The sequence below is a fragment of the Salmo trutta genome, chromosome 4 (genome assembly GCF_901001165.1).
Source record: "Salmo trutta chromosome 4, fSalTru1.1, whole genome shotgun sequence".
In the NCBI taxonomy this organism is placed as follows: Eukaryota; Metazoa; Chordata; class Actinopteri; order Salmoniformes; family Salmonidae; genus Salmo; species Salmo trutta.
In genome coordinates this window covers 45,130,699-45,156,912 of record NC_042960.1, presented here as the reverse complement: position 1 = coordinate 45,156,912, position 26,214 = coordinate 45,130,699, and the positions used below count along the sequence as shown (strand labels likewise).

Here is a 26,214-nt window from a genome sequence, read left to right as displayed (position 1 = left end):
TATCAAGTGTCTAGAATAAACGATAATGACAAAGGCACTCTTCTCAGATTCATGCGCAGGCGCAAAAAATGAAGTGATGACGTGTCAACTTGTAAGCTTTCTAATTCGGTGTGTATTTATCACAGATGCTTCAAACAACTTTCTAAAGATCGTTGACATCTAGTGGAAGCAGTAGGAGTTGCGAACTGAATCCTTTCTCACTGTGGTATCTTTAAAACAATGACACTAAATAGTACAGCCACAAAATTCTCATTTTTTTTTAATCTATTTTTCTCAGGTTTCTGCCTGCAATATGAGTTTTGTTATACTTACAGACACCATTCAAACTGTTTTAGAAAATTCAGAGTGTTTTCTATCCGAATGTGTTAATAATATGCATATCCTAGCTTCTGAGTTGGTGTAGGAGGCAGTTAAAAATGGGCACATATTTTTTTCAAAATTCTCAATACTGCCCCCGTGGCCCGTAGAGGTTATATTGCTAGGCTGTTTGGTCTGTGGGTAGGTAGTGAACCTGATTGCTGAGGGGTTAGGTTGCTAGTTAGAATCTTAACCTGCCATAAGCTACTTTTGTGTCAGCAAGTCTCCCCAGTGACAAATGTCCATATCCACCACTCCATCTCTCATGTACAGACCATTCAAGTAGCTGCGCTTAACACCTCACTGATACTGATTGTGTAAGCTACAAACCCAAAATATCTAAGGAAATGTAGCTAACAGTAATAACATTGCACACATATTCAGAAATCTGGGTTGATGGAATCATTGTTATGCATGTCTACTCTCCATAATTTCCGCTCAAGAACCTGCCCCTCCCCCACCGCAGAGTGCACAAAAGTACCAAACTACCAAAAGTTTCACAGGTCAACACAGTTCCCCTCCCCCATGCTGCAGTGACAAATCTCTGCCAGGGTTGCCATGTATGCTATTTTGTCTTTTACTGGGGTACTTTTAAAACTTTGCTGCAGGTAAAAAGTTTTGGTTGCTGGGTGGAAGTTTTTATACTACTTCTATATTGCAACGTTACCAACATGGTATTTAAAAAAAACATTAATTTCCCTGTAATATGCTGAAATGGTGCTAGTTTTCAGGCTTTGAAGGTGGGTTTTGAGTGGACCTCCTAGAAATTTGAAATTGATCTGGCAAGCCTGTCTCTGCCTTGAGCATGATCACAACTAAAGTAGCTGTGCAACATGTGTTTTAAGGAAGAGGAGGAAGGTTGCAGACGTTCGCATTCATGCAAGAAGGTAAGCTATTAACTCAAATGTTAACCAATATTTTAGCAAAAATTGTATTTGCTGTATTGGCGAGCAATGCATGTTCCTGTTGTCTTTATTTGTAAATAATGTTAGCTCAAGTATGTCTTGGTGGAATCCAACATGCATTGACAATATCCGAAAACCGCATTGTGTCAGATATACTGCGTCATGAGATTGAAATTGGTAGGCTTATCCTAACAATTCATTAATGGGCAATTGTTACTTTGCATGTTTCTACCTTATAGTTATTTGCGGCTTGCTAACGGTTAGCGTGCTAGCTAACGGTTAGCGTGCTAGCTAACGGTTAGCTTGCTAGCTAACGGTTAGTGTGCAAGCTAATGGATGCTAGTTGTAAAACAATAAAAAATGATGCTAGCTATGGTGGCAAGCTAGCTAATAAGTTTAGCATAATTGGTAAACGTGTCTTTGATTCAGAAAACATGATTGTGGTTAACACAATGTTACATGCATTGGAAAATAATATTGCTATAGTGTAACAAGCTAGCTAGAAAAGCCAGTTCCTTTTTATCTGTTTTGTCAAGTCATAAGCCTGCATGTGTGTTAAAATATTTAAATCCCCATTAAATTAATGTATTTAAGTTGCGGCAGTTTTTTATAGCCCTTTCTTACCCAAATACCGTTTTTTACATTTAAATAATTCAGATGAAAATAAGAAATATGTTAAACTAATTAAGAAATAAGTGACCTGATTTTTTTATTGAAAACCATGGACATTTGTTTTGGGGTGGGGGAGGGGTGTGGTGCGGTTTCCAGGTCTTTTTTTTGCACATAGAGTGAAACACCACAACAGGAATAAGGGTTGTGGAAAGTGTCAAATTTTGTAGGACTGTGACAATTCACTGTCTTGAAAAAATATATACATATATTGGCGGATTTTTTAACCTCTTACATCTAGATGTTCCGCTAGCAGAACACCGCTCCAATATCCAATGATAGGGCGTGGCATGAATTACAAACTCCTCAAAAATCCCAAAACTTCAATTTTTCAAACATATGACTATTTTACACCATTTTAAAGACAAGACTCTCCTTTATCTAACCACATTGTCCGATTTCAAAAAGGCTTTACAACGAAAGCAAAACATTAGATTATGTCAGGAGAGTACCCAGCCAGAAATAATCAGACACCCATTTTTCAAGCTAGCATATAATGTCACAAAAACCAAACCACAGCTAAATGCAGCACTAACTTTTGATGATCTTCATCAGATGACACTCCTAGGACATTATGTTATACAATACATGCATGTTTTGTTCAATCAAGGTCATATTTATATCAAAAACCAGCTTTTTACATTAGCATGTGACGTTCAGAACTAGCATACCCACCGAAACTTCCGGTGAATTTACTAAATTACTCACGATAAACGTTCACAAAAAACATAACAATTATTTTAAGAATTATAGATACAGAACTCCTTAATGCAATCGCTATGTCCGATTTTAAAATAGCTTTTCGGTGAAAGCACATTTTGCAAAATTCTGAGTAGATAGCCCGGCCATCATGGCTAGCTATTTTGACACCCACCAAGTTTGGCACTCACCAAACTCAGATTTACTATAAGAAAAATTGGATTACCTTTGCTGTTCTTCGTCAGAATGCACTCCCAGGACTTCTACTTTACACCCAATGTTGTTTTGGTTCCAAATAATCCATAGTTATATCCAAATAGCGGCGTTTTGTTCTTGCGTTCAAGACACTATCCGAAGGGTGACGCGCCGGCGCGTATCGTGACCAAAAAATTCAAAATATTCCATTACCGTACTTCGAAGCATGTCAAACGCTGTTTAAAATCCATTTTCATGCGATTTTTCTCATAAAATAGCGATAATATTCCGACCGGGATACGTTGTTTTCGTTCAAAGACTGAAAATGTAAAATGGACTCTTCACGTGCATGCGCACGCCCGTGTCATTGTTCTCAGATCGACCACTATCCAAATGTGCTACTGTTTTTCGCCCAGGGACTGCAGAGTCATCATTCCCCATTCTGGCGCCTTCTGAGAGCCTATGGGAGCCTTAGAAAATGTCACGTTACAGCAGAGATCCTCTGTTTTTGATAAAGAGGCTATAGAAGGCCAAGAAATGGTCAGAGAGGGCACTTCCTGTATAGAATCTTCTCAGGTTTTGGCCTGCCATATGAGTTCTGTTATACTCACAGACACCATTCAAACAGTTTTAGAAACTTTAGGGTGTTTTCTATCCAAATCAAAAAATTATATGCATATTCTAGTTTCTGGGCAGGAGTAATAACTAGATTAAATCGGGTATGTTTTTTATCCGGCCGTGAAAATACTGCCCCCTATCCTAAACAGGTTAACCAAATCCCTATTTCTTACACACATTTTTTCAGATCGAAAACAAAATGGAAGATAAGAGTCCAGGAACCTACAAAGTAACCAATGCGGTATGTTTTAAGGCGTAGCCTAGTATTTTCTGCTTCGCCTAGTATTTAGAGTATGCTTGCCTTGCTTTAGCCAAACCACTCACACTGATTTTATTTTAGTCCATCCATAAAAGCAGATTCAGCTTTAGTTGCATCCAGGAACTTGCATAATGTGCTTATGTTATGCTTATACTTGCTTTTTACCTTGAAAGTAGTTTTTAAAAACAGAAATTGTAATAGATGTTTGTTGAACCTCTATTAGTCAATAATAACAGTCATTGGTGTCCCCCAGCCCATCCCTTGTTGTGTGCCGAGCAATCTTGTCGTTTCTCAACTATTGTTTTTGTCTTCCTTTACAAAGGCATTGCAGAGGCTAAGAAGGCGCATGGAAACTATAAAGAAGCATCATTCAACTTGTGAGGCCAGATTTGAAAAGGAAATTATAAATCCCGAAGCTCAGGTTTGTCAGTTGTTTAGAATGAGGATACTGGGGATGGTTGAATCATTATCATGTCCTATTGCCTAATTTGCATGACTAATATCATTTTATTGTATCCTTAGATGTCAGACAACAAGGCTGCCAGTACTTCTGGGTCGATAGTCCATGTGTTGGATGATGCACCGCCGTTGATCAGAACAGACAGTGTATACGTAAGTTAAAGTGTCATACAACACCAGCACATACTGTAAGTTCTTGTGAATCAGCTTTGTGAATCAAAGATGGACAAGTCTGCACTTTCATCCCATATTCATTGTATTATAACAAAATCAAGTAGAGAAGCACAGAGTCATAACTAATCAAAATGTGCCGGTGTCCAAATACTTTCTGTGTCATCTGTCTAGTTATACAATAGAATTTTTCTTCTTCAATACAGTTGACCAAAGCTATGCTTAGATACAAGACTGATGACTCAATAACCAGCATTGACAACAGTGAAGATGATTATGTCCCCAGGATCATCAGAGGAAGACAATTCCGATGATTTTTCAGAACCAAAGACAAGGGTGGACAGTAGTAAACACGTTGATTTAGTCTCAGAGGGACAGTTCAGATAAAATAGCAGGAGTCAAGAGAAAAAATCACTACAAGAAGACTAACAAGAGATGCAGAAGTTCCTCAGAAGAAAACAGCTCAAATGGAGAATCGAAACTCAATAGAAAGAAACAATATGCAAATACTTATAAGAGATGTACTAGTTCCCCAATGTCAAACACTAGCAGTGAATCATTGCTTGTAATGAATGTCTCCGAAGTAGATGGATCCAAAAAGTATCACCAAAAAAAGCACTTCTGTCTGTTTTGCGAGCAACCGCAATCCAAAATTGCCCGTCATTTACAACATAAACATGGGGATGAAATAGCAGTAGCTACTGCACTTCGGTTTGCGAAGAGATCAAAAGCTAGGAGACTTCAGCTGGATCTCCTTCACAAGAAGGGGAATCGGGCACACAACATTCAGGCACTTAAAGAAGGAAAGGGGGTTTTGGTACCATGTAAACAAACAAGACCAATCACCAGGACTATCAGCATTGTTTTGCCTGCCATGGGCTCTTTAAACGCAAATCTATGTGGAAGCATGTGGCAAGGTGCACACTAGCACAAAACGTTCGAAAGGAGATGCCTGGCAAAACCAGAATACAGGCACTCTGTGCTAATGCTCAACCGGTTGCTAAAGGAGTGAGCGAAAAGGTATGGAAACTTGTGAGTAACATGGCTCAAGATGATGTAGCCCATGCAGTAAAACAAGACAGATACATCTTGGCATTGGGTGAAAAAATGTACAACAAAAAAGGGGAGAACCCCTCACAACACCAGCACATTCGTCAAACTTTGCGAGAACTAGGGAGACTTGTGATTAAAGGTAGAAAGGTGACACCCCTGAAAAAGATGAAGGATTATATCAACCCAAAACACTTCCAACACATCATAAAAGCTGTCAAAGAAGTGACTGGCAATGATGAAAAGACAAACAAATTCGAAAAAGCAACCCTGGCGACAATGCTTGGGCAAAGCATCCAGAAAATTGCAGACGTCATGGAGGGTGAAGCTCTTATTACCCAGACTGAAGAAAAGTTGAAGCTTGTCCGAGACTTCCAAGGCATCTACCGTCTTCGCTGGAATGAAATTCTCTTCTGCTGCATATCGTACACTTGAACAGAAGAAATGGAACGCACCGCAGCTTATTCCATTAGCAGATGGCGTTAAAAAAATACACATGTACTTGGATGAAAAGCAGAAACAATACTACAACCAACTGTGCGATGAGAAAACCTCAAGAAAATGGAGCAATCTAGCAAAAGTGATACTGGCTCAGATGATTATCTTCAACAGGAAAAGAGAGGGAGAGGTGTCAATGATGTCTGTGGCAACATTTCACTCCAGGGACAAATCCCCACTTAACAAAGATGTTGCAGTGGCGCTAACAGAGGTTGAGAGACTTCTCTGTGCACATTTTGAACGCATTGAAACTTGTGGGAAGCGTGGCAGGAAGGTGCCTGTAATCCTCACTCCAGTGATGGTGGAATCTTTAGAGTTGCTTATCAAAGAGCGGTGCTCATGTGGAGTGAGCGAAGGAAATATCTACTTATTTGCCAGGCCAGGATATGATACACATTTTCGGGGGAATGACTGCATCCACGTCTATGCCAAACAATGTGGTGCCAAGTTACCTGAAGCATTGTCATCAACTAAACTACGAAAACAGGTTGCCACCCTCTCCAGAGTGTTAAATCTCAATGATACAGAACAGGACCAGTTTGCTGACTTCTTGGGTCACGACATTCGGATTCATCGAAAATTCTACCGTCTTCCAGAAGGAATGCTTCAGTTGGCAAAAATAAGTAAAATACTTATGGCGTGTGAACAGGGCAGATTGGCAGAGTTCAAGGGGAAAACTCTGGATCAAATAACCATCAGTCCCAGTGGTAAGTTTACCCCCAGTGTTTAGTTTAATGGCAAAAAGTTTACACTGACAATAAAAACAAAGGTTTTGTTTTGCGCAGATTTAGCTTGCCTCTATTTAGCATTCTTCATTTGGCTATCTTTTAGAAATAAGCATGGCTGAAAACAATGAGGCTGCAGACTCTTGTTCATCAGAGAATGACTGTGATAGAGAGGAGTCGTCTGAAAAATCCTATGAAGAAAATCTGACCGGTATGCCTATACCTTACATACACATGGACGTATTCTTTAATTACAATGTCCTTTTCGAAAAATACATGTTTTCCACTGATGTTTTCCAGGAGACATGTCAGCGATTCGTGCAAAACAGCCAATGACCAAGGGAAAGCTGGGACAAGAGAGAGGCTCACATGGTTAGACTGTTTCCTGCTGTCTTCAGTCAGTGCATTTTCACTCTGGCAAAAAATTCTGACTCTAATTTGTTGTGCATTGATTTAACTTACTGCAATTTGCTTTTGTTTTTATTGTCTTTTACAAACTGTTATATCTGGAGAAAATGATGCTGCAGCCACTGATTGTGTATCAGAGAATGACTCTGAGAGAGAGGAGTCGTCTGAAGAATCCTATGAAGAAAATCTGACCGGTATGCCTATACCTTACATACACATGGACGTATTCATAATTACAATGTCCTTTTCGAAAATGACACGTTTTCCACTAATGTTTTCCAGGAGAGATGTCAGCGATTCGTGCAAAACAGCCAATGACCAAGAGAAAGCTGGGACAAGAGAGAGGCTCACACGGTTAGCATGTTTCCTGCTGTCTTCAGTCAGTGCATTTTCACTCTGTAGTGTCAACTTATGGTACTGTGCTGGTCCAGATCAATCCTGTCTTCATCAGTTAGTGTATTTCCAACCATGCCAGCACAGAACGGTTCAGTTTGGATTGTACAGAATCTAAGACGTTAGATCTGGAACTAGTGTGTCAGGATAGATGTTAACACAGAAGGATAACCACGCTTTACATTGTTTTACCTGGGGGAGGGAACTTCATTTAATAAGTATTGCTTTTATTAGAAGGTTTACATTGCAAACAATTTGATGGGCTTAGATTCCATACAGATTGAGTCTGCCTTGATGTCAGCATTGCACATTCTTCTCTCACATCCTTATCTATGTAGTTATTTAGTTGGGATTGTTAGTTTAATCTCAACACACTCTCTGCAGATACAGCTGCAACCTTGTAGAGTTAATACAGAGATGTTCAAGTTCTGTATTGTACTCAACCTTTATATAATGTAGTCATTCATAATGTCATCTCTTTCCAAAGGTGCCAAAGGAACAAAAAGGTATTGGTCGACAATAGAGGTGGATGCAGTTGAAGATTCCTTGATGAATTTTATCCGAATGGGAAAAACGCCTGGAAAACAAGACTGTGAGAAATGCATTGCTGCTTCTCCCCAAGCGCTAGTAAACAGGGACTGGAGAGCAGTAAAGTTCTATGTACACAACAGAATAGTTGCAGATCAGAGAAAATAAGTGTATGAGATGCTTCTGGCTATCTTGGTGTACCTCTGAGGATTTAATGGGACTTACAGTGGGGGGAAAAAGTATTTGATCCCCTGCTGATTTTGTACGTTTGCCCACTGACAAAGAAATGATCAGTCTATAATTTTAATGGTAGGTTTATTTGAACAGTGAGAGACAGAATAACAACAAAAATTCCAGAAAAACGCATGTCAAAAATGTTATAAAATTATTTGCATTTTAATGAGGGAAATAAGTATTTCGCTACACCTGAATTAACATCTGCTAACCATGTGTATGTGACCAATAACATCTGCTAACCATGTGTATGTGACCAATAACATCTGCTAACCATGTGTATGTGACCAATAACATCTGCTAACCATGTGTATGGGACCAATAACATCTGCTAACCATGTGTATGGGACCAATACGATTTGATTTGATTTGCAAGTAGTTGGTAAAATTACAAGTGAACTTTTTTCAAGAAGTCAGCAACTTTAGGGGATCATAATAGATTTTTTTTCGAACTCGTGAGTTATTTCTGTGCTTCTATGATGTCTGGAAAGCATGGTCCTCAAAAGGTATGTATTTATGAGGAGTCCTAAATTGGTTAGAAATACAAGACTGAGTGTGTGTAAAGTTTCAGATTGATCAAGTGAAGCAATACTGCACAATATTTTGTATCAAGTCTGCCCAAATGTGCCGAATTGATACGTTTTCAAGTACATAACTATAGAGAACATACAGAAAATGATACAAAATGTAAGTTTACACACTCCAAGGAACGTAGTACTTGATGGATCATTAGCTTAAACACTAACTTAAACACATCGAGATGGCAGGGCGGGTTGGGTGTGGAGCCAGAGACAGCAGGGGTTCAAACTAGAACCCAGTTTCTACATTTGAATATAAAAATTGATTTTATCAAACAAAACTATGCTACATTTTATCTCTGGGACCCTCGGGATGACAAATCAGAGCAAGATTACTGAATGCAAGTACATTATTAACCTTCAGAGGTGAATGTATCAAACCAGTTGCCGTGATAAAAGTTTTTGTTGTCGATCCCGTAGAGGTTAAATTCCTGCATAAAATGGGTATTATGCCACCTGGTAGATTGGTGTGTTTACATTGTCTAATACACTCAGTGATAAAGGTATGGGAATCTGGGTAATCCACAGCAGATTTATGGAAAATTGAGAGGTCCCGGGATAGAAATGTATGAAGTTCACATTACATCATAAAATCCCCCTTTTACATTAGCAATTTATGTTATTAGTAACTACTGTTGTTGGATTGGCGTGAAATAATACACTCTTTTTATATGTTATTTGCCACATCTCAGTTTTCCATGTGGGTTTTATGCTAGCTAAAGTTCCCTATTTTAATTTATTTAATTAACAACAAATTGTTATTTACAATGACGGCCTATCTCGGCCCAACCCGGACGACGCTGGGCTAATAGTGCGCTGCCCTATGGGACTCCCAATCACGGTCGGATGTGATACAGCCTGGATTCAAACCAGGGACTGTAGTGACGCCTCTTGCACTGAGATGCAGTGCCTTAGACCACTGCGCCACACGGGAGCAGTGGTCTAAGATGGTAGCTAACATCCTTTTTAGGAGTGCTATTTATATCTCGTCGACTACTGACAATTCATCCATCCTGTCTGTGTCCCATCATTGCAAGTAATTTATAACAAATGTATAAAGTATACGTTTTCTAATCTCATGAGCACCAGCCAGCGTATTAGCCTGGTTTTGTTAGTTTAGGAACCTATGTGGTACATTCTAGGTGTATTACATTTCTTCACCACATGAGTGTGACATTGAGTAATATTTTAGGTTAATTTTATATATTTTGAATACTAAAATAATTGATAGTTGAGATTACACATGGAAACAATGTATTTATTTTTATTATAGTAAATTATGAATTATTAGAAATGGTTAAATCCACTATATGATCAAAATTACTTTGATAGACATTTCAATTGTTTTTTTATTAGTATATTATAGAGCAGATTTATGGAGAATTGCTGTGGGAGTGATATTTATATCTCGTCGACTACTGACCATTCCTCCATACTGTGTGTGTCCCATCATTGCAGCTTTGGAAATAAATGAATTATCCATCCATTGCTCCTTCCTGTGTTGACTCACTGACTTGAGGGACAGGACCAGGAAGGTCACACACACACATCCAGATTATTCTAAATCTAAGTAAGACAGAAATAATGGTGTTCCAAAGAAGGTCCAGTCGCCAAGGCCACAAATACAAATTCAATCTAGACACTGTTGCCCTAGAGGACACAAAAAACTATACATACTTCGGCCTAAACATCAGCACCACAGGTAACTTCCACAAAGCTGTGAACGAGCTGAGAGACAAGGCAAGAAGGGCATTCTATGCCATCAAAAGGAACATAAAATTCAACATACCAATTAGGATCTGGCTAAAAATACTTGAATCAGTTATAGAACTCATTGCCCTTTATGGTTGTGAGGTCTGGGGTCTGCTCACCAACCAAGAATTTACAAAATGGGACAAACACCAAATTGAAACTCTGCATGCAGAATTCTGGAAAAATATCCTCCGTGTACAATGTAAAACACCAAATAATGCATGCAGAGCAGAATTAGGCCGCTACCCGCTAATTATCAAAATCCAGAAAAGAGCTGTTAAATTCTACAACCACATAAAAGGAAGCGATTCCCAAACCTTCCATAACAAAGCCATCACCTACAGAGTGATGAATCTGGAGAAGAGTCCCCTAAGCAAGCTGGTCCTGGGGCTCTGTTCACAAACACAAACAGACCGCACAGAGCCCCAGGACAGCAACACAATTAGACCCAACCAAATCATGAGAAAACAAAAAGATAATTACTTGACACATTGGAAAGAATTGACAAAAAAAAACAGCAAACTAGAATGCTATTTGGCCCTAAACAGAGAGTACACAGTGGCAGAATACCTGACCACTGTGACTGACCCACATTTAAGGAAAGCTTTGACTATGTACAGACTCAGTGAGCATAGCCTTGCTATTGAGAAAGGCTGCCGTAGGCAGACCTGGCTCTCAAGAGAAGACAGGCTATGTGCACACTGCCCACAAAATGAGGTGGAAACTGAGCTGCACTTCCTAACCTCCTGCCAAATGTATGACCATATTAGAGATACATATTTCCCTCAGATTACACAGATCCACAAAGAATTCGAAAACAAACCCAATTTTGATAAACTTCCACATCTACTGGGTGAAATACCACAGTCTGCCATCACAGCAGCAGGTTTTGTGACCTGTTGCCACAAGATCTTTAAGGTATCTGCGATCAACAGATGCGTATCTGTATTCCCAGTCCTGTGAAATCCATAGATTATGGCCCAATGAAGTTATTTCAATTGACTGATTTCCTTATATGAACTATTACTTTGTAAAATCTTTTAAATTGTTACATGTTGCGTTTATATTTTTGTTCACTATAGTTTCTAGTAATCTCTCCTCCACTCTTCTTCTTCTTCTTCTTTGTGTTCTTCTTCTGTGGACTTTATATTTGGGTTGGCATCCAACTTTAAGGTGCATTAACACCACAAAATGGACAGGAGTATGGACCTCAGTTCAGGTTTCAATCACCCACATGGGTATATGCTGATAAAAACCAATGAGGAGATTGGAGAGGCAGCGGCTCAAATGTAAAAAATAGAACCAAGTTCGATTTTAGCGCCTGGCTATGCAGACGCTCGTTGACGCGGACGAGCAGTTTGGATGAAATTATTGAATAACATGTATGTGTAGATTTATTTTCCAATGCTCGCACATGCAACACGGGCGGTGTGGTCAGCATGTTAGCCGCAGCGTAGTGGAGAGGGTTGGAGCCGTCCATATCTTTGGCCCCTCCCCTTGACTTCCCCACCAATAGCGTCGACACAGCATCCACTCTCCCCTCCATGGCTGCAAGTGTAATTGTGTCTTCTTCTCCTTGTTGGTGGCGTTAGGGTCTGCCCCAGCTAAAATAAGTAGTCCTACCACAGCCCCCTCTCTTTGGGTGGTAGCTGCCAATTGTAGGGAGGTCCTGCCCTGCCTATCTCTGGCCCCTGGGTCTGCCTGGTCCTTCAGGAGCTGGCTCATTGTCTGGGTGGCCATTGTGGCTGGCTATGTGGAGGGGGGTTAGGCCAGCCTGGGAGGCTGCATTCACCTGAGAGGAGAGAGAAGGGGAGGGATATTCTTATGTTAAACTGGAGCTTGATAAAAGTAATGAGAGGAATGTGTGCTAGTTCCAGATCTCACAGCAGTGGTGATTTTAGCATGTAAATCTTTGTGGGGAAAACTCCCCCAAAAAGTTTATGATGCATGCCAGAAAAGTCACTACACAACACTAAACAATACATTAATTGCACTATAACGGTGACAAACAATGCCCACAAACTGTTAGGGCCTACATAAAGCTGTCGCAACAGCAGAGCTTTCTTTTCAGCACCATGGAATGAATCCTTACCACTGCTACTCCTGGCATTCAGCGGAGCCTTGTCTGGCAGAAAAACAGTTCATTCAGCCTTTTTAACTTCCTTTTTAAAAAACATAGCTGATATGGCTGACTTGCTTAAACAGATTGCGATTCTACTGACATTTGAGATGTACATAAGGGGACGAGGGGTGGATAAGAGGCACTCTGTAATTTGGATAAGAGGCACTCTGTAATTTCTTTATTTAACTAGGCAAGTCAGTTAAGAACAAATTCTTATTTTCAATGACGGCCTAGGAACAGTGGGTTAACTGTCTTGTTCAGGGGCAGAACGACAGATCTTTACCTTGTCAGCTCGGGGATTCGATCTTGCAACACTCTAACCACTAGGCTACCTGCCGCCCCTATGTAAGCAGACAATGAAAGCTCTTACAATATGTGACTCGTTTCAGGAAACTAGGCGTATGTCGCGTGTCACTACTTCACAGGAGAGCCATTTGAACGTAAACTTATTTTTTTTATAAAAATGCTTTTTTTTGCAGCAGCAATGCCTTCTGGAACATGTGAACTTTCATGTGCCTTAATAACAAATGTGTATGCCATCTGTAAATATTGTCACAGGCCAGCTCATAGCCTGTGGCAAAAATGAGGGGACATGAACAACAGGTATAGGCCAATCAAAAGGTTCTTTATTGTCAACCAAAAACTATTAACTTTAAACAAAGAAAAGGAATGAGGTGTGGAAATGTTATAATGTAGGGTGTATGTATGCATGAATCTGTGTGTGTGAACATGACTGAGTGGAAACTAAGTAAACCTACAAGGGGAACAAACAAAACAGGATCATACCTGGAGGAGCAGGGAGGGAGGGAGGGAGGGAGGGAGGGAGGGAGGGAGGGAGGGAGGGAGGGAGAGAGAGAGAGAGAGAGAGAGAGAGAGAGAGAGAGAGAGAGAGAGAGAGAGAGAGAGAGAGAGAGAGAGAGAGAGAGAGAGAGAGAGAGAGAGAGAGAGAGAGAGAGAGAGAGAGAGAGAGAGAGAGAGAGAGAGAGAGAGAGAGAGAGAGAGAGAGAGAGATTAGTGGAGCAGTTTAAATACCCTGAGCCCAGGTGGCTCCAATCATGGCAGCTCCAATCACTAACAACCCTCCTCTGCCTGCAGGAGGAACCGCCCCTGCACGGCAGTGACACCCCCTCCTTTAAATGAGGGTCCCACCCTCAACCCAAATTACGACCCAACATATTCAAAACAATCCAAATTCCCCCCCCCAAAAAAAATGGATACCAGTCCCGGCTCCTAGCAGTAGCTCCGTGTCCCCTAGCTGACTGTCCGTCCTCAAACTCAGCAGCCCTGGTACCTGAGGAGCAATTTAAGAGAAAAGAGGCGCAGACAGCCCGCAGAGGTCAGCAGAGAGAAAATACAAACTAGGTTAAAGAAGCACGGGGCAGAGCATCAGCAATGATATTATCCTTACCACTAATGTGTCTAATATCGAGGTTGAATGGTTGCAAGAACAAAGCCCAACGCATCAGGCGCTGGTTGGGATTTTGCAGGGACTTCAGAAAAACAAGTGGGTTGTGGTCAGTGAACACAGTTAAAGGGGTTGTCGTGTCTTTGGATATGCCGGATTAAGTGATATGACATGCTAACTTATAAAATGATTTCTCTGTAATTAATATTACCTGATTAAGCTAATCATGTAAATGTAATTAACTAGAAAGTCGGGGCACCACGGAAGAACGTTTATAGAGCTGTTATCTTCCGAATAAACTCTTAAAATACTTAGTAATATTTTACATCGATAGCAGTCAATATTAACCCTTATCTTATTTTCAGTTTCATAATGAAAGTTGTAAATTCTTGGTTATCTTCACGAACCCTGGCTAACAAGTTGAATCAGCAATACAAAATTTGGTTTAATTATTTATTTACTAAATACCTAACTAATCACACAGAATTACAAATACACAGAACACCAATGATGTCATACAGAAAACGTCCCGGTGGACGGAACCTGGTTACACAAAGGAAAGGGGGTTGGGCTTGAATGAAAGGGCGGGAAGATTTAGGAACAAAGAAACAGCAGCTATGCTATCGTAAATACATTATCCTATGCATTCTAAATTACCGCCCATTTGGAAAAGGAAAATGCAATAAATATTTACTCTGAGCTGCGCTTCGGTAGATTGGTCGTAGATGCTGGCCGGGTTGGCCAACAGATCTTCCTGTAGTGGAAGAATGTCAATGGTGGTAAATTGGATACGTGGTGGTATCTTCGTCTGGTTGTTAGACTGGATCCGTCGTCCGTCCTTTCCTAGCCCACGTTAGCAGCGGCTAACTCAACGGCTAGGAAGTATCACTTCTGTAGTGAATAAGCTCAAAGTTCATACCAGTTCATACCATAGCTCTCGCCGAGGTTGGCTTAGTTCTGTTCTTGACATGTGTCCTTCTAACGTAGAGGCTGCAGACCTCCCGTACTGGAACTACTGGTTATCTTTTCGTCAAAGGCTTATATAGTGGAGAGGGGGGAATGAGGTGTTTCATCGTTTATAACCCCTGTCTCTTCACAGGGTTGGGCCACTGATCGAGCAGGGCACTTTCCTTATGAAAACCCAATTCTCTCATTTGGAAGCTAAAATTACATTTAATCTCCTAACAAACAATTTCAATATCAAACATTTCAATTGCATAACAATTCCATGTGACTCTGATAACTAGAGGGTGTATACTTTCTCAGGTACAGTTTATGTCGTCCTGTCATCAATCATAATGTCCCAGATAACAATGAACTGACCTCCATACTCATTACGTTATCAAGCATATTTCCAACTGGTTTTATTAACAAAATATGATTCCTTTCCCCATTTGTTTGATGTTCCCAGACTCTCTATATTTAACAGGACAGCAGTCCTTCAGTAGGGTCAGTAAGAGAGGGGAAGGGAGAAAGGTATTTATGGGGGGGGTCATAAACCTTACCCACAGGCCAACGTCATGACAGGGTTAACCCAGAACCAACATAGACCTCGAAGTACTGTAAAACCCAAATGAGACCTAAAAGCCTCCTTTTCAATTACAGAATAGTTTTGCTGATACTTATTACATTTCCGGGAAAAGAAACTGACTGGACACTCAACATTGTCATCATTTTCCTGGAGAAGCACAGCCCCAGCACCGATTTGACTGGCGTCTACCTGCAATTTGAATGGTTTCCCAAAATTTGGTGCTACCAACACGGGTGCCAAACACAAAAGAGCCTTCACTGCATCAAATGCCTCTTGACACTGGGTGGATGAGATAAATTCAGCCTTGGCCTTCAATAGATTGGTCAGGGGGGACACTACTACCGAAAAGTTTTTACAGGAAACACGGTAGTACCCCGCCATTCCCAGGAAGCGCATCAGTTCTTTCTTTGTGGAGGGCTGTGGGAACTGCTTCACAGCCTGAACCTTGGCTTCCACGGGACAGACAACACCCTGACCAACAACCTTGCCTAGGTATGTGACTGTAGCTTTGGCAAACTCACACTTTTCCAAATTGATAGTCAACCTGGCCCACACCAGTCTTTCGAACAGGGCATGCACTCTACAGACATGCTCCTCCCAAGAGTCTGAGTAGACAACCACGTCGTCCAAATACACGGCACACCCTTCCAGACCTGAGACCACCCGATTCATCAGCCTCTGGAAGGTGGCTGGAGCATTCCGCAACCCGAAAGGCATCACTGTATAAGAGAGCAAACCAGATGGAGTTATAAAGGCAGCAATCTCACAAGCTCTTTTGGTAAGGGGTACTTGCCAATATCCCTTTAACCTCTCTGGGCTAGTGGGACGTGACCCTCCCACTCTATTCAACAGCCAGTGCAACAGCGTGGCGCGAAATACAAAAACCTAAAAAATGCAATAATTTCAATTTTTCAAACATACGACTATTTTACACCATTTTAAAGATAAGACTCTCATTAATCTAACCACATTGTCCGATTTCAAAAAGGCTTTACAGCGAAAGCAACACATTAGATTATGTTAGGGGAGTACATAGCCCAAAATAATCACACAGCCATTTTCCAAGAAAGCATATATGTCACAGAAACCCAAAACACAGCTAAATGAAGCACTAACCTTTGATGATCTTCATCAGATGACACTCCTAGGACATTATGTTATACAATACATGCATGTTTTGTTCAATCAAGTTCATATTTATATCAAAAAACTGCTTTTTACATTGGTGTGTGATGTTCAGAAAATGTATCCCCACCGAAAACTTCCGGTGAATTTACAAAATTTCTCATCATAAACGTTGACAAAATACATAACAATTATTTTAAGAATTATAGATACAGAACTCCTTTATGCAATCGCTATGTCAGATTTTAAAATAGCTTTTCGGCGAAAGCACATTTTGCAATATTCTGAGTACATAGATCAGCCATCACGGCTAGCTATTTTGACACCCGCCAACTTCGGGGCACACTAAACTCAGAATTAGTATTAGAAAAAATGTATTACCTTTGCTGATCTTCGTCAGAATGCACTCCCAGGACTGCTACTTCCACAAGAAATGTTTTTGTACCAAATAATCCATAGTTATGCTCCAAATACCTTTTTTTTGTTAGTGCGTTCAGGTCACTATCCAAAGGGTAACGCACGAGCGCATTTTGAGACAAAAAAAATCAAAATGTTCCCTTAGAAGCATGTCAAACGCTGTTTAAAATCTATTTTTATGGTATTTTTCTCGTAAAATAGCGATAATATTCCAACTGGACAATAGTGTATTCATTCAAAGAGGAAAATAAAAAACAGCGTGGTCTCGTGAACGAGCGTATCCGATCTCTTTGTCACCAGGCAGACCACTGAGAAACTGAGCTACTATACTCTGCCCAGGGACAGGAGATGCCTCAATCCGCTTTCTGAAGGCTTTAGAGAGCCAATGGAAGCCTTAGAAAGTGCTATGTAACCCCAGAGATACTGTAGTTTCGATAGAGAATCAAAAGAAGAACTACAAATTCTCAGACAGGCCACTTCCTGCTTGGAATTTTCTCAGGTTTTTGTCTGCCATATGAGTTCTGTTATACTCAGACACCATTCAAACAGTTTTAGAAACTTCAGAGTGTTTTCTATCCAAATCCTCTAAATTATGCCATGTGAACCTGTTAAAATGTTATCACTCCCGTGATCTAAGCAAAGTGGAAGGTCAGCGTTGACTGCTGCTCCAGTCACTACATCTTGTGGCTTTAACTTTGTGGAGGGGGGAGAAGAGGATGTAGTTAGGGTTTCGGATGAGGTCTTGCAAGGTCGGTTGAAAAACTCCCAGACTTTGCAAAACCTTGGGGAAATTGATCTCAGGTGCATCCTGTTTTTACATCTTGATGTTTCTACAACTTGATTGGAGTCCACCTGTGGCAAATTCAAATGATTGGACATAATTGAGAAGGGCACACACGCCTGTTTATTTAAGGTCCCACAGTTGACAGTTCATGTCAAAGCAAAAACCAAGTTATGAGGTCGAAGGAATTGTCCGTAGAGTTCCAAGACAGGATTGTGTCTAGTCACAGATCTGGGGAAGGGTACCAAAACATTTCTGCAGCATTCAAGGTCCCCAAGAACACAGTGGTCTCCATCTTTCTTAAAAGGAAGAAGTTTGGAACCACCAAGACTCTTCCTAGAGCTGGCCGCCAGGCCAAACTGAGAAATCGGCGGAGAAAGGCCTTGGTCAGGAAGGTGACCAAGAACCCGGTGGTCACTCTGACAGAGCTCCAGATTTCCTCTGTGGAAATGGGAGAAACTTCCAGATGGACAACCATTTCTGCAGCACTCTACCAATCAGGCCTTTATGGTAGAGTGGCCAGACGGAAGCCACTCCTCAGTAAAAGCCACATGACAGCCCTCTTGGAGTTTGCCAAAAGGCACCTAAAGAACTCAGACCATGAGAAACAAAATTCTCTGATCTGACGTAACAAGATTGAACTCTTTGGCCTGAATTCCAAGCGTCACGTCTGGGGGAAAGCTCCCTACGGTGAAGCATCTATCTACCTACCTCATCCCCATACTGTATTTATTTATTTATTTATCTTGCTCCTTTGCACCCCAGTATCTCTACTTGCACATTCATCTTCTGCACATCTACCATTCCAGTGTTTAATTGCTATATTGTAATTACTTCGCCATCATGGCCTATTTATTGCCTTAACTTACCTCATTTGCACTCACTGTATATAGACTTTTTGTTTTCTTTTGTTCTACTGTATTATTGACTATGTTTTGTTTATTCCATGTGTTACTCTGTGTTGTTGTATGTGTCGAATTGCTACGCCAGGTCACAGTTGCAAATGAGAACTTGTTCTCAACTAGCCTACCTGGTTAAATAAAGGTGAAATAAAAAAATAAAAAATGTTTGGCATTGACGTTGGTGGCGTTTTAAACGGTCCTCCAATAGCAAGAGCTTTGCTGTCGCTGTGGCTTCGAATATGATTCCTGGTTTGAGTTGTGTAGTTCTAGGCTCCTGTTTGTAACAGCTGTCTGAAGAAGTAGACCAAGGTGCAGCGTGGAATTTGTTCATCTTTTATTTAGGATGAAAAAGGCACTTCACAAAGAAACCACAAACGACAGCCAAACAGTCCTGTCAGGTATCCTAACACACTAAACAGAAAACATCTACCCACAAAACCCAAAGGAAAACAGGCTGCCTAAGTATGACTCCCAATCAGCGACAACGATGTACAGCTGTCCCTGATTGAGAGCCATACCAGGCCAAAACAAAGAAATACATAGCATAGAAAAAAGGACATAGAATGCCCACCCAAATCACACCCTGACCAACCTAAATAGAGACATAAAAAAGGCTCTCTCAGGTCAGGGCGTGACACTGTTTTACCATCTGAGGGAGTGCGTTTTTTCTCCTTTCTAATCTTCAGTCTTTTGCTGTCTTTAGTACTCACCGCTTGAGGAATACTTTGAGTGACAGTGTCTTGCATACTCTTATCCAATCATTGCTTGTTTCTGTCCAATAGTTAGCCAATCAGCGGTCTCCATGTGTCCCGTACCCTCTCTTTCATGCCCCCCATATAGTCTTTCATTCGCTGGTACAGTACTGGTTCGGTTAGCATCAAACATGGGTGGAAGAAGATAAACAATAATAAAGCGGTTCCCGCCACTGTTTTGGATGGGCCTGGAGAAATGTAACCACTTTCCAATTCATAGACAGAGCTATGGATGCAAGGATGGACCATCCAATATATAGCCTAAAACATATAGGGCTCTATTTTTGGCTAGCGATAAGATGGCGCTAGTGTAAAACGCATGTTAGTTTGCAATTTCAGCTTGTTAAAACTGGCGCACTGGCATTTTCCAGCCCTTATGCCAGTTTCGGACATTTACCTGTCTTATATCAGCTCACTTGCGCTCAGATGGGACGGTGGAAATATTTTATGTGTGTCCTTAAAAACATGATCCGAAGTGTTAATTTCAGGGCTAATAGGGCTAATTTTCAGCGCTAATAGGGATATTTAAGATCAACCAAATGCTGATTTTAGCGGTAAAGCAGTTGGTTGTGGCATGTGTTTTGACATCCAGCTGTGACGCACACTGGCCATATGCGCATGGAACAAGAGTAGACTAATGTGCTTTTGGTGCCTGTATACTTTGTATTTAGAAACAAAAAAAACAATGTTTTTTCCCCATTTTTAGTTTTATTTGGTTAAAAAAACATGCATAGCCTCCTCCTCTCCTCGTGAAGTAGTCAAGACTGTCGATAAAGGGTTTGGCCCCTGAGACCGCTTGGAAATAAATCTTAATCACCAAGCTTTGTTCAAATATGAAGTTTGAGAGGAAACAGTGATTCCCTTTTTGTTTGTGCGTTGTGGGCAGGCCCACATTATTTTAGCTAGGTCCGGTTTTGGACGTTTGTAAAACCCCCTCCATGATGTACAGTAGGCTACGTGTCCATGCCCATCATGAAACGAGAGGTGAGAACTTCGGTGAATACCGGTGAAACGCGTATTTAGAAGTTATCTGTAACCTGTAACAATTGCTTGTTTTCAGTTTCATGTGTTCAAAACCCAAACCTTCCCGTTGGGCCTACTATAACGAAGACTGGTTCAACAGCAATGCGTGCCTTTTTATTCTGTCGATGTTATGATATTATTACATTTTACATGTATTTATTGTTGTTGCTGTTGTTAAAAAACGTATTGCTTGTTTTATGTTTCCTTTTTTTTTTTACAGCCAATCTTATTAGAATGATTCACCTTCCTGGCTTTATGGTTACCACTTCCATAGCGCCAGTACAATGCAACTTCTGGAGTTGTGGGAATGCGATCTGATCTCTAAAATGGTTCTGATTAGGTTTTTAAAACATAGGCCTATTTGGGAGCAGTATAATGGTGAGCGAACACTCTCCCTTTCTATTTATAATGGATCTTTATCCTGCTACTGCGAAAAAAAAAGTTTGGATGTGCATCAAACACTCCATAGTCTGCGTTGTTTTAATGTTATATGCCCACGAGGAGAAATGATGGTACATGTAAGTGAAACAAGTTGTTGTTTTGTTTAGAATTTGATTCGAATTTTTCGTTCTCTTTTTAGGACTTATCGTTAATAAATCTTGCTTATTAACAATGTTTGTTCTAAGTAATGTATGGCTTCAATAGCATTCACACTGATATAGGAGCTAGGCCTACTGTAAATTGCATTATGGCTGAGCATGAACATGCCAATGTGGACTGCAAATGGGTTCAAGTTATTTCGTTTCTGTATGCTATTTAACAAACTATAAAGGACTAACATTGGAATTGGAGTTGATACCAAGGCAATACATAAAATACACAAATTGAAGCAACCACATATTTCGCCATGGAGCACGTTCTGATTGGCCAGGGATGAGCCTCGAGACACCTACAACTTGTTAGTCATCGAAACTCAGCCCTTTCGCGCCAACGCCAGCAAGTGCACCAATAATTGTGATAGTGACGATAGGCAAAATATTTCTGACACACCCCTGAACCTATAACGCTACCACCTGCGCTGAGGTTTACCATTGTGTTAGGTTTGTTAAAAATAAAGCCCATCGTTTTAAACATGCTTTGAGTCTATACAGTGGCTATACAGACTATATTTTATTCCGCTGAACATTGCATTCTATCATGGCACCATGTGTTACAATGATTAGAGCTACTGTTTTGGCAACATCTTAACTTATTTTCCTTTGAACAAACAAACAACCTTGGGAGGACAACGGGCAGTGAACGCTAATTCAAGTATAGCGCACGCTTCTGAGCCCAATCCTTTGGTCTGTCACTTGTCAAAGATTAGTGAGCGAGCTCCACTTCCGGTAAAACCGCCTACTCTCAGGTGAGATGACGTAGGTCTTCCGACCTTTCTCTGTCCTTATATGGTCAGATAAGTTCCGGTATGATGTCATGTTTTGCAAAGTTAAGGCATTCAGATCAAAGCAGATTTGCACACTGATAAAAATCTGTTTGACACTCTGACCCACTTGAATATTGTGTCAATTATTATGTCTGTTTATGTAATTAAAATACAGGATCAATGTTCTTCCATAAGACTGTTCTCAGTGGTTCTTTCTCAATTTGATCTTATAAGTAGACTACATAATAAACTCTGAACAGTGACTGTATTTCTTACATGGGTTTTAAGATCTGAGTTGGACCTACTTTGCAATATATTTGTCGTACATTGTGCCAATATTGTGTCTTCTATATCGTTCTAATTACAGGGAACATATCTTTATGTAGCGAACCACTACTTATTTCTTGGGCATCAGATTATGTTCCTCTATGAGTACTTTTGTAATATAAACATCATTTTCTTTGTTCTGTATTGTCCTCCTGAACATGGTCTTTTTGACCACCAGTAATAAACTAGAGCCTGGCCCCTGGAGAGCTTGAGGTTTCAACTCTGCTCATCTCATGGATAATGTCGCCCTCTAGAGAATATTTCAGAGTCCTACAGGGAATCACAGACATTCTGCTGTAGGTGCACGTTTTCTTTATAGTTTATGTATTAGCAGGTGCTCATTGGCCGTCCTTGACCATATAAATCCTCATTTTGACTAGCTGAATAGTTCATCAAATGTTATGATTATGCTCTTAGTTATTACGATGTGATGACTCTGCCCAGTGCCCACACCTCAATATAACATGTCTGGATACAATGTAGCCATAGGCTTTTACTCAAGTTTGATTACATTAGTTACCATGTTTCTTCCTGTTGTTGTTTATTGCTCTCGTGTTGTTGTTTACAGTGATCATGTTTGTGATGCTGTGTGAGCAACCTAATTGTCATGTTGACGGGGGCAACAGGAAGTCAAGTAGACACAATACACAGTTCAGCTGTGCTATGAACTTACTGAACACTTTGGCTGAAATTCATTAAAAAGTACTTTATAAATAATTTAAGTTATCATGATTGAGTAATTCAATAATAATTTACTTATAGTTTCCTGAGCCATAGCAGTGTGTCAAGCATGCCCTTGAGGCCTGTGAATGTAGGCCACTTTACAACATACAGAGTATCTGTGTTAGATGGTGAAACTCAAGTGGACACGAGGCGTAAGGTGGAGCATCTAATTTTGCATTCTATACACTACTAGCCTACATCCCTGCTGTAGAGGTTGACCCTATAACCACAGGTATAGGTTCAGAATACTGAAGCGCAAATCCTTACCTTAAAAGACTTCCTTCAGCAATTTTTTGTTTGCTTTACTGTTGAAAAGCAATATTCCAAGTATACAGTTTAGTACACACACTTAAGAGTAAAAAATATATATGGTTTGAGCAAAATCATGTTTTTTTTTTAGACACAACTGCAAACTTCAAGTTGGGCATTCTATGAGTTGGTCTGATGGGAATCTGTGATGTCATCGGCCTCCCCCCTTGCTTGAGGAATAATAGAGGAGCAATAGGGAACAAAAGAAGAAAGCCCTCCCCCTACTTGTGCAATGTCATGTCTTACCTTCTTGACCACCTACTGAGATGTGCCTTTGGTTAAGTATAATTAGGTGTTGAATGAGGTGAAAAGGAGACTGGAGTGCCATTTTAACCATTAGGGGATGACTACACATCTGACCCCGGAACAGCAGTTTCTAAATAGTGCGCTGTAGTGAGCTAGAAGGGCCATTGACTCAATCACTAATGAAACTCAATCAATAACCTCAGGATCAATAAGGCACTCCCTTCAGGTAGAGAACTGGCTGCTCTCAAGATGTTGGAAAGTGTTTTAGTGCACACACACACACCCACTCACACATGCATGCACAGAGAACACAAGAAGCACTGTATTCAGTTCACAGATGGTTTATTACATTTCTTAAATATCTATTTGTTTCTGAAGTGCTCATAAAACGAACAAACTGATACTGTATTTTTTTAATTACAAATAGTAAATGTAAGTACTCCAGGTTGATCTTATATACAGATAATAACAATGAACTCCATTAAAAAAACGTTTGAAAAAAACAACTCTTGAAATGTTTGTTCTAACTCAATATAACTAAGAATAAAAAGTACATTGTAAGTCAGAAGTTGGGCAGCTTTTTGTAATCTGTTTAGAGTACACACCCTCTCCTTTGGCGCCAGGCAGTTTTAAATTCTCTACTGCACTTTGTCTTTCTTCTAATACAGAATTACACCGAAGGTCAATGTGTAAAAGCACATCTTAGTCAAAGCCAACAAATTTCAAGTCAATTAAAAACACGAACCAAAACATCCATTTGTCCAATTTGTTGCTGTTTCTTTCTCTCTAGTTCAGCAGCGATTTTTATCGCGCGCTCTGCTCTGTCCCGAGCCCCAACTCCTCCGTGCAACAGTGTCCTGCGAGGCACCTAGTAAGAGGCAACCAGCCCCGGTCCCCTCCCGCCAGTCTCGTGCTGTTACTGTCCCGTTCACCCTGTCACAATGCCACGAAGACACAGCCAGACAGTTAATTATAAACGATTTGTCCTTTTTCGTTCAAAATCTTTCTCTCTATTCTTCTCCAAGTGTCCTTTCCTCAGAAGGTCTGGAGCTGCTGCGTCAGCATGAGTTGACAGCCGCTGTTGACATGGTTCATCACCTTCTGTTTGAGCTGGGCGACCTGTTCCCTCAGCATGTTGGCTGTGGAAGCCAGGTCGGAGTTCTGAGTCTTCAGGTTCTTCACCTTGTCCTCCAGCCGGGAGATGCGCTCCAGCTTCCGCTTCCTGCACTTGGAGGCGGCGACGCGGTTCCTCATGCGCTTCCTCTCGGCTTTGATCCTCTCCTGATTCTCCATATCGATGGGAGAGAGAGGGGGGGTCTCCCCAGGCATCTCAGGCACCGTCTGGGGCTCCTCTTTCAGGGCAGTGAGCCTGGGGTGGGGGTGAGACTGCTGCCCATAGACGGGGAGCTGTGGCGGCGCAGACGGAAAGCTCATAGCTGGGGCTGAGGTGGTGTAACCCAGGGCTGAGTTGGTGGTGATAGCCGGGGTGAACGTGTTCAGGTCTTCGTAGACAGGCGACTCAGAGCGCATGGTTATGTTGTTGTTATAAACACTGCTCACTGTCAAGGCGGAAACAGGTGGGGGTATTGTCGGGTTGTTGATGCTTGTCTGCCCAGCGGATGTGACTGGGCCCCCGGGTGCATTGGGCAAGACGTGTTGATGATGGAGCTCCGCCAGTGCTCTAACAAATCCCTCGGCAAAGCCCTCCTGCTCATCGGTTACGTTCCTCGGGCAGAGGAACTGCGTCGGGGTAGGTGTGGTGGTGATCAGGCCGTTGCTAGACTGGATGATGAGCCGCTCCAACTCTGGGGAGGCCAGTTTGAGGAGCTGCACGTCAGGAGAGGTGAGGATGTCGCTGGCTTTAGCCCGGAGGTGAGGTTTGAGTGTGCTGGTTGGGTCGGCCAGGTTCAGTGTCATGCTGTGTTTCAGTGCTTTGGGGTTGTATCCGTAGTCCGGTTTCTCATGCTGGGAGAAAGAGTTGAGCGAGTCATCATAGAAGGTAGTTTCCATCTTTCTAGACATAGAATATAAACCAAAAACTGTTAGAAAGTTCTCTCGTGGGCTACTCACACTGACAGAGAAGTATGTTTCTGACCCCTCTCCTTCTTTCAGTTGTAAAACTCGGAGAAAGTTTCTTACTAGGTCGGGAAATCCTTACAACCTCCGAAGCCGAAACAATAGTCTCTGGAATAGAAGCGTTCCGCTACACCAATGTAACAACTTGCACTCCTGCTTGTAGCCTACCGCGCAAACAAATACAATATTCAGCTGCAGCGAGATTTTCAGAACGATGTATACATTCTTCAAAGTCCTTCTTTCGCTTCTGTTCACGGTTGTAAACAGTCTCAGAATGAGACGCTCTAGGTGCTGTAACTTGCTACAGCGCCCCTGCTCACAGTACACCTCTCTGGCTCTCTGTGTGTATACTGACTCTTCCAGCGTGGAGGCAAAGCTTATCTGCAGCCACGGCCTCTAAAAATACACATGATGTCACCTCTGCAGTCTCCCATTGGCTGCTGGCGATATGCGGGGCGTTCTCTAATGTTTCAGATTAGGCGTGTTGCCTAGACGACCACCCAGAAGATTCTCAGTCTCGCGGTGGCTGATGGGATGAGGTAATAGAGTGAGGAGATGAAGCGCAGTGCATTGTGGGATGACGTATTGTTTTTGAATATCTGGTTACCCGCTTA

The 26,214-nt window shown here is 41.3% G+C and overlaps 2 protein-coding genes across 7 annotated transcripts; one reads left to right on the top strand and one right to left on the bottom strand.

Annotated features, from left to right (window-relative positions):
* Positions 1–846: 846 nt before the first annotated feature.
* LOC115192442 (uncharacterized) lies at positions 847–8,214 on the top strand. 6 transcript variants are annotated; one of them, XM_029750938.1, is made up of 10 exons: positions 847–1,244; positions 3,631–3,684; positions 4,025–4,123; positions 4,225–4,314; positions 4,539–6,587; positions 6,712–6,816; positions 6,906–6,977; positions 7,118–7,207; positions 7,296–7,367; positions 7,894–8,214. In XM_029750938.1, the coding sequence occupies exons 5-10, from the start codon at positions 5,783–5,785 to the stop codon at positions 8,100–8,102; spliced, it is 1,353 nt and encodes a 450-aa protein (XP_029606798.1). In that variant the 5' UTR covers positions 847–1,244; positions 3,631–3,684; positions 4,025–4,123; positions 4,225–4,314; positions 4,539–5,782; the 3' UTR covers positions 8,103–8,214. The 6 variants fall into 6 exon arrangements, 5 of the variants coding, with proteins under 5 accessions (XP_029606798.1, XP_029606800.1, XP_029606801.1 ...); XR_003877930.1 differs by lacking the exon at positions 4,539–6,587; XM_029750940.1 differs by lacking the exon at positions 3,631–3,684.
* A 15,635-nt stretch (positions 8,215–23,849) lies between these two features.
* Positions 23,850–25,974, bottom strand: LOC115192441 (transcription factor AP-1). The gene is made up of 2 exons (XM_029750937.1): positions 25,664–25,974; positions 23,850–25,538 (listed from the first exon to the last, which is right to left on the bottom strand). The coding sequence occupies exon 2, from the start codon at positions 25,532–25,534 to the stop codon at positions 24,560–24,562; it is 975 nt and encodes a 324-aa protein (XP_029606797.1). The 5' UTR covers positions 25,535–25,538; positions 25,664–25,974; the 3' UTR covers positions 23,850–24,559.
* Between the last annotated feature and the right edge of the window lie 240 nt (positions 25,975–26,214).

Excerpts from the sequence above, each read along its gene's own strand:
- LOC115192442 (XM_029750940.1), top strand. The coding sequence starts at position 5,783 with ATGAAATTCTCTTCTGCTGCATATCGTACACTTGAACAGAAGAAATGG. Across the intron at positions 6,978-7,117 it reads ACAAGAGAGAGGCTCACATG|AAAATGATGCTGCAGCCACT; the intron begins GTTAGACTGTTT and ends TTATATCTGGAG. Across the intron at positions 7,368-7,893 it reads ACAAGAGAGAGGCTCACACG|GTGCCAAAGGAACAAAAAGG; the intron begins GTTAGCATGTTT and ends CTCTTTCCAAAG.
- LOC115192441 (XM_029750937.1), bottom strand. The coding sequence starts at position 25,534 with ATGGAAACTACCTTCTATGATGACTCGCTCAACTCTTTCTCCCAGCAT.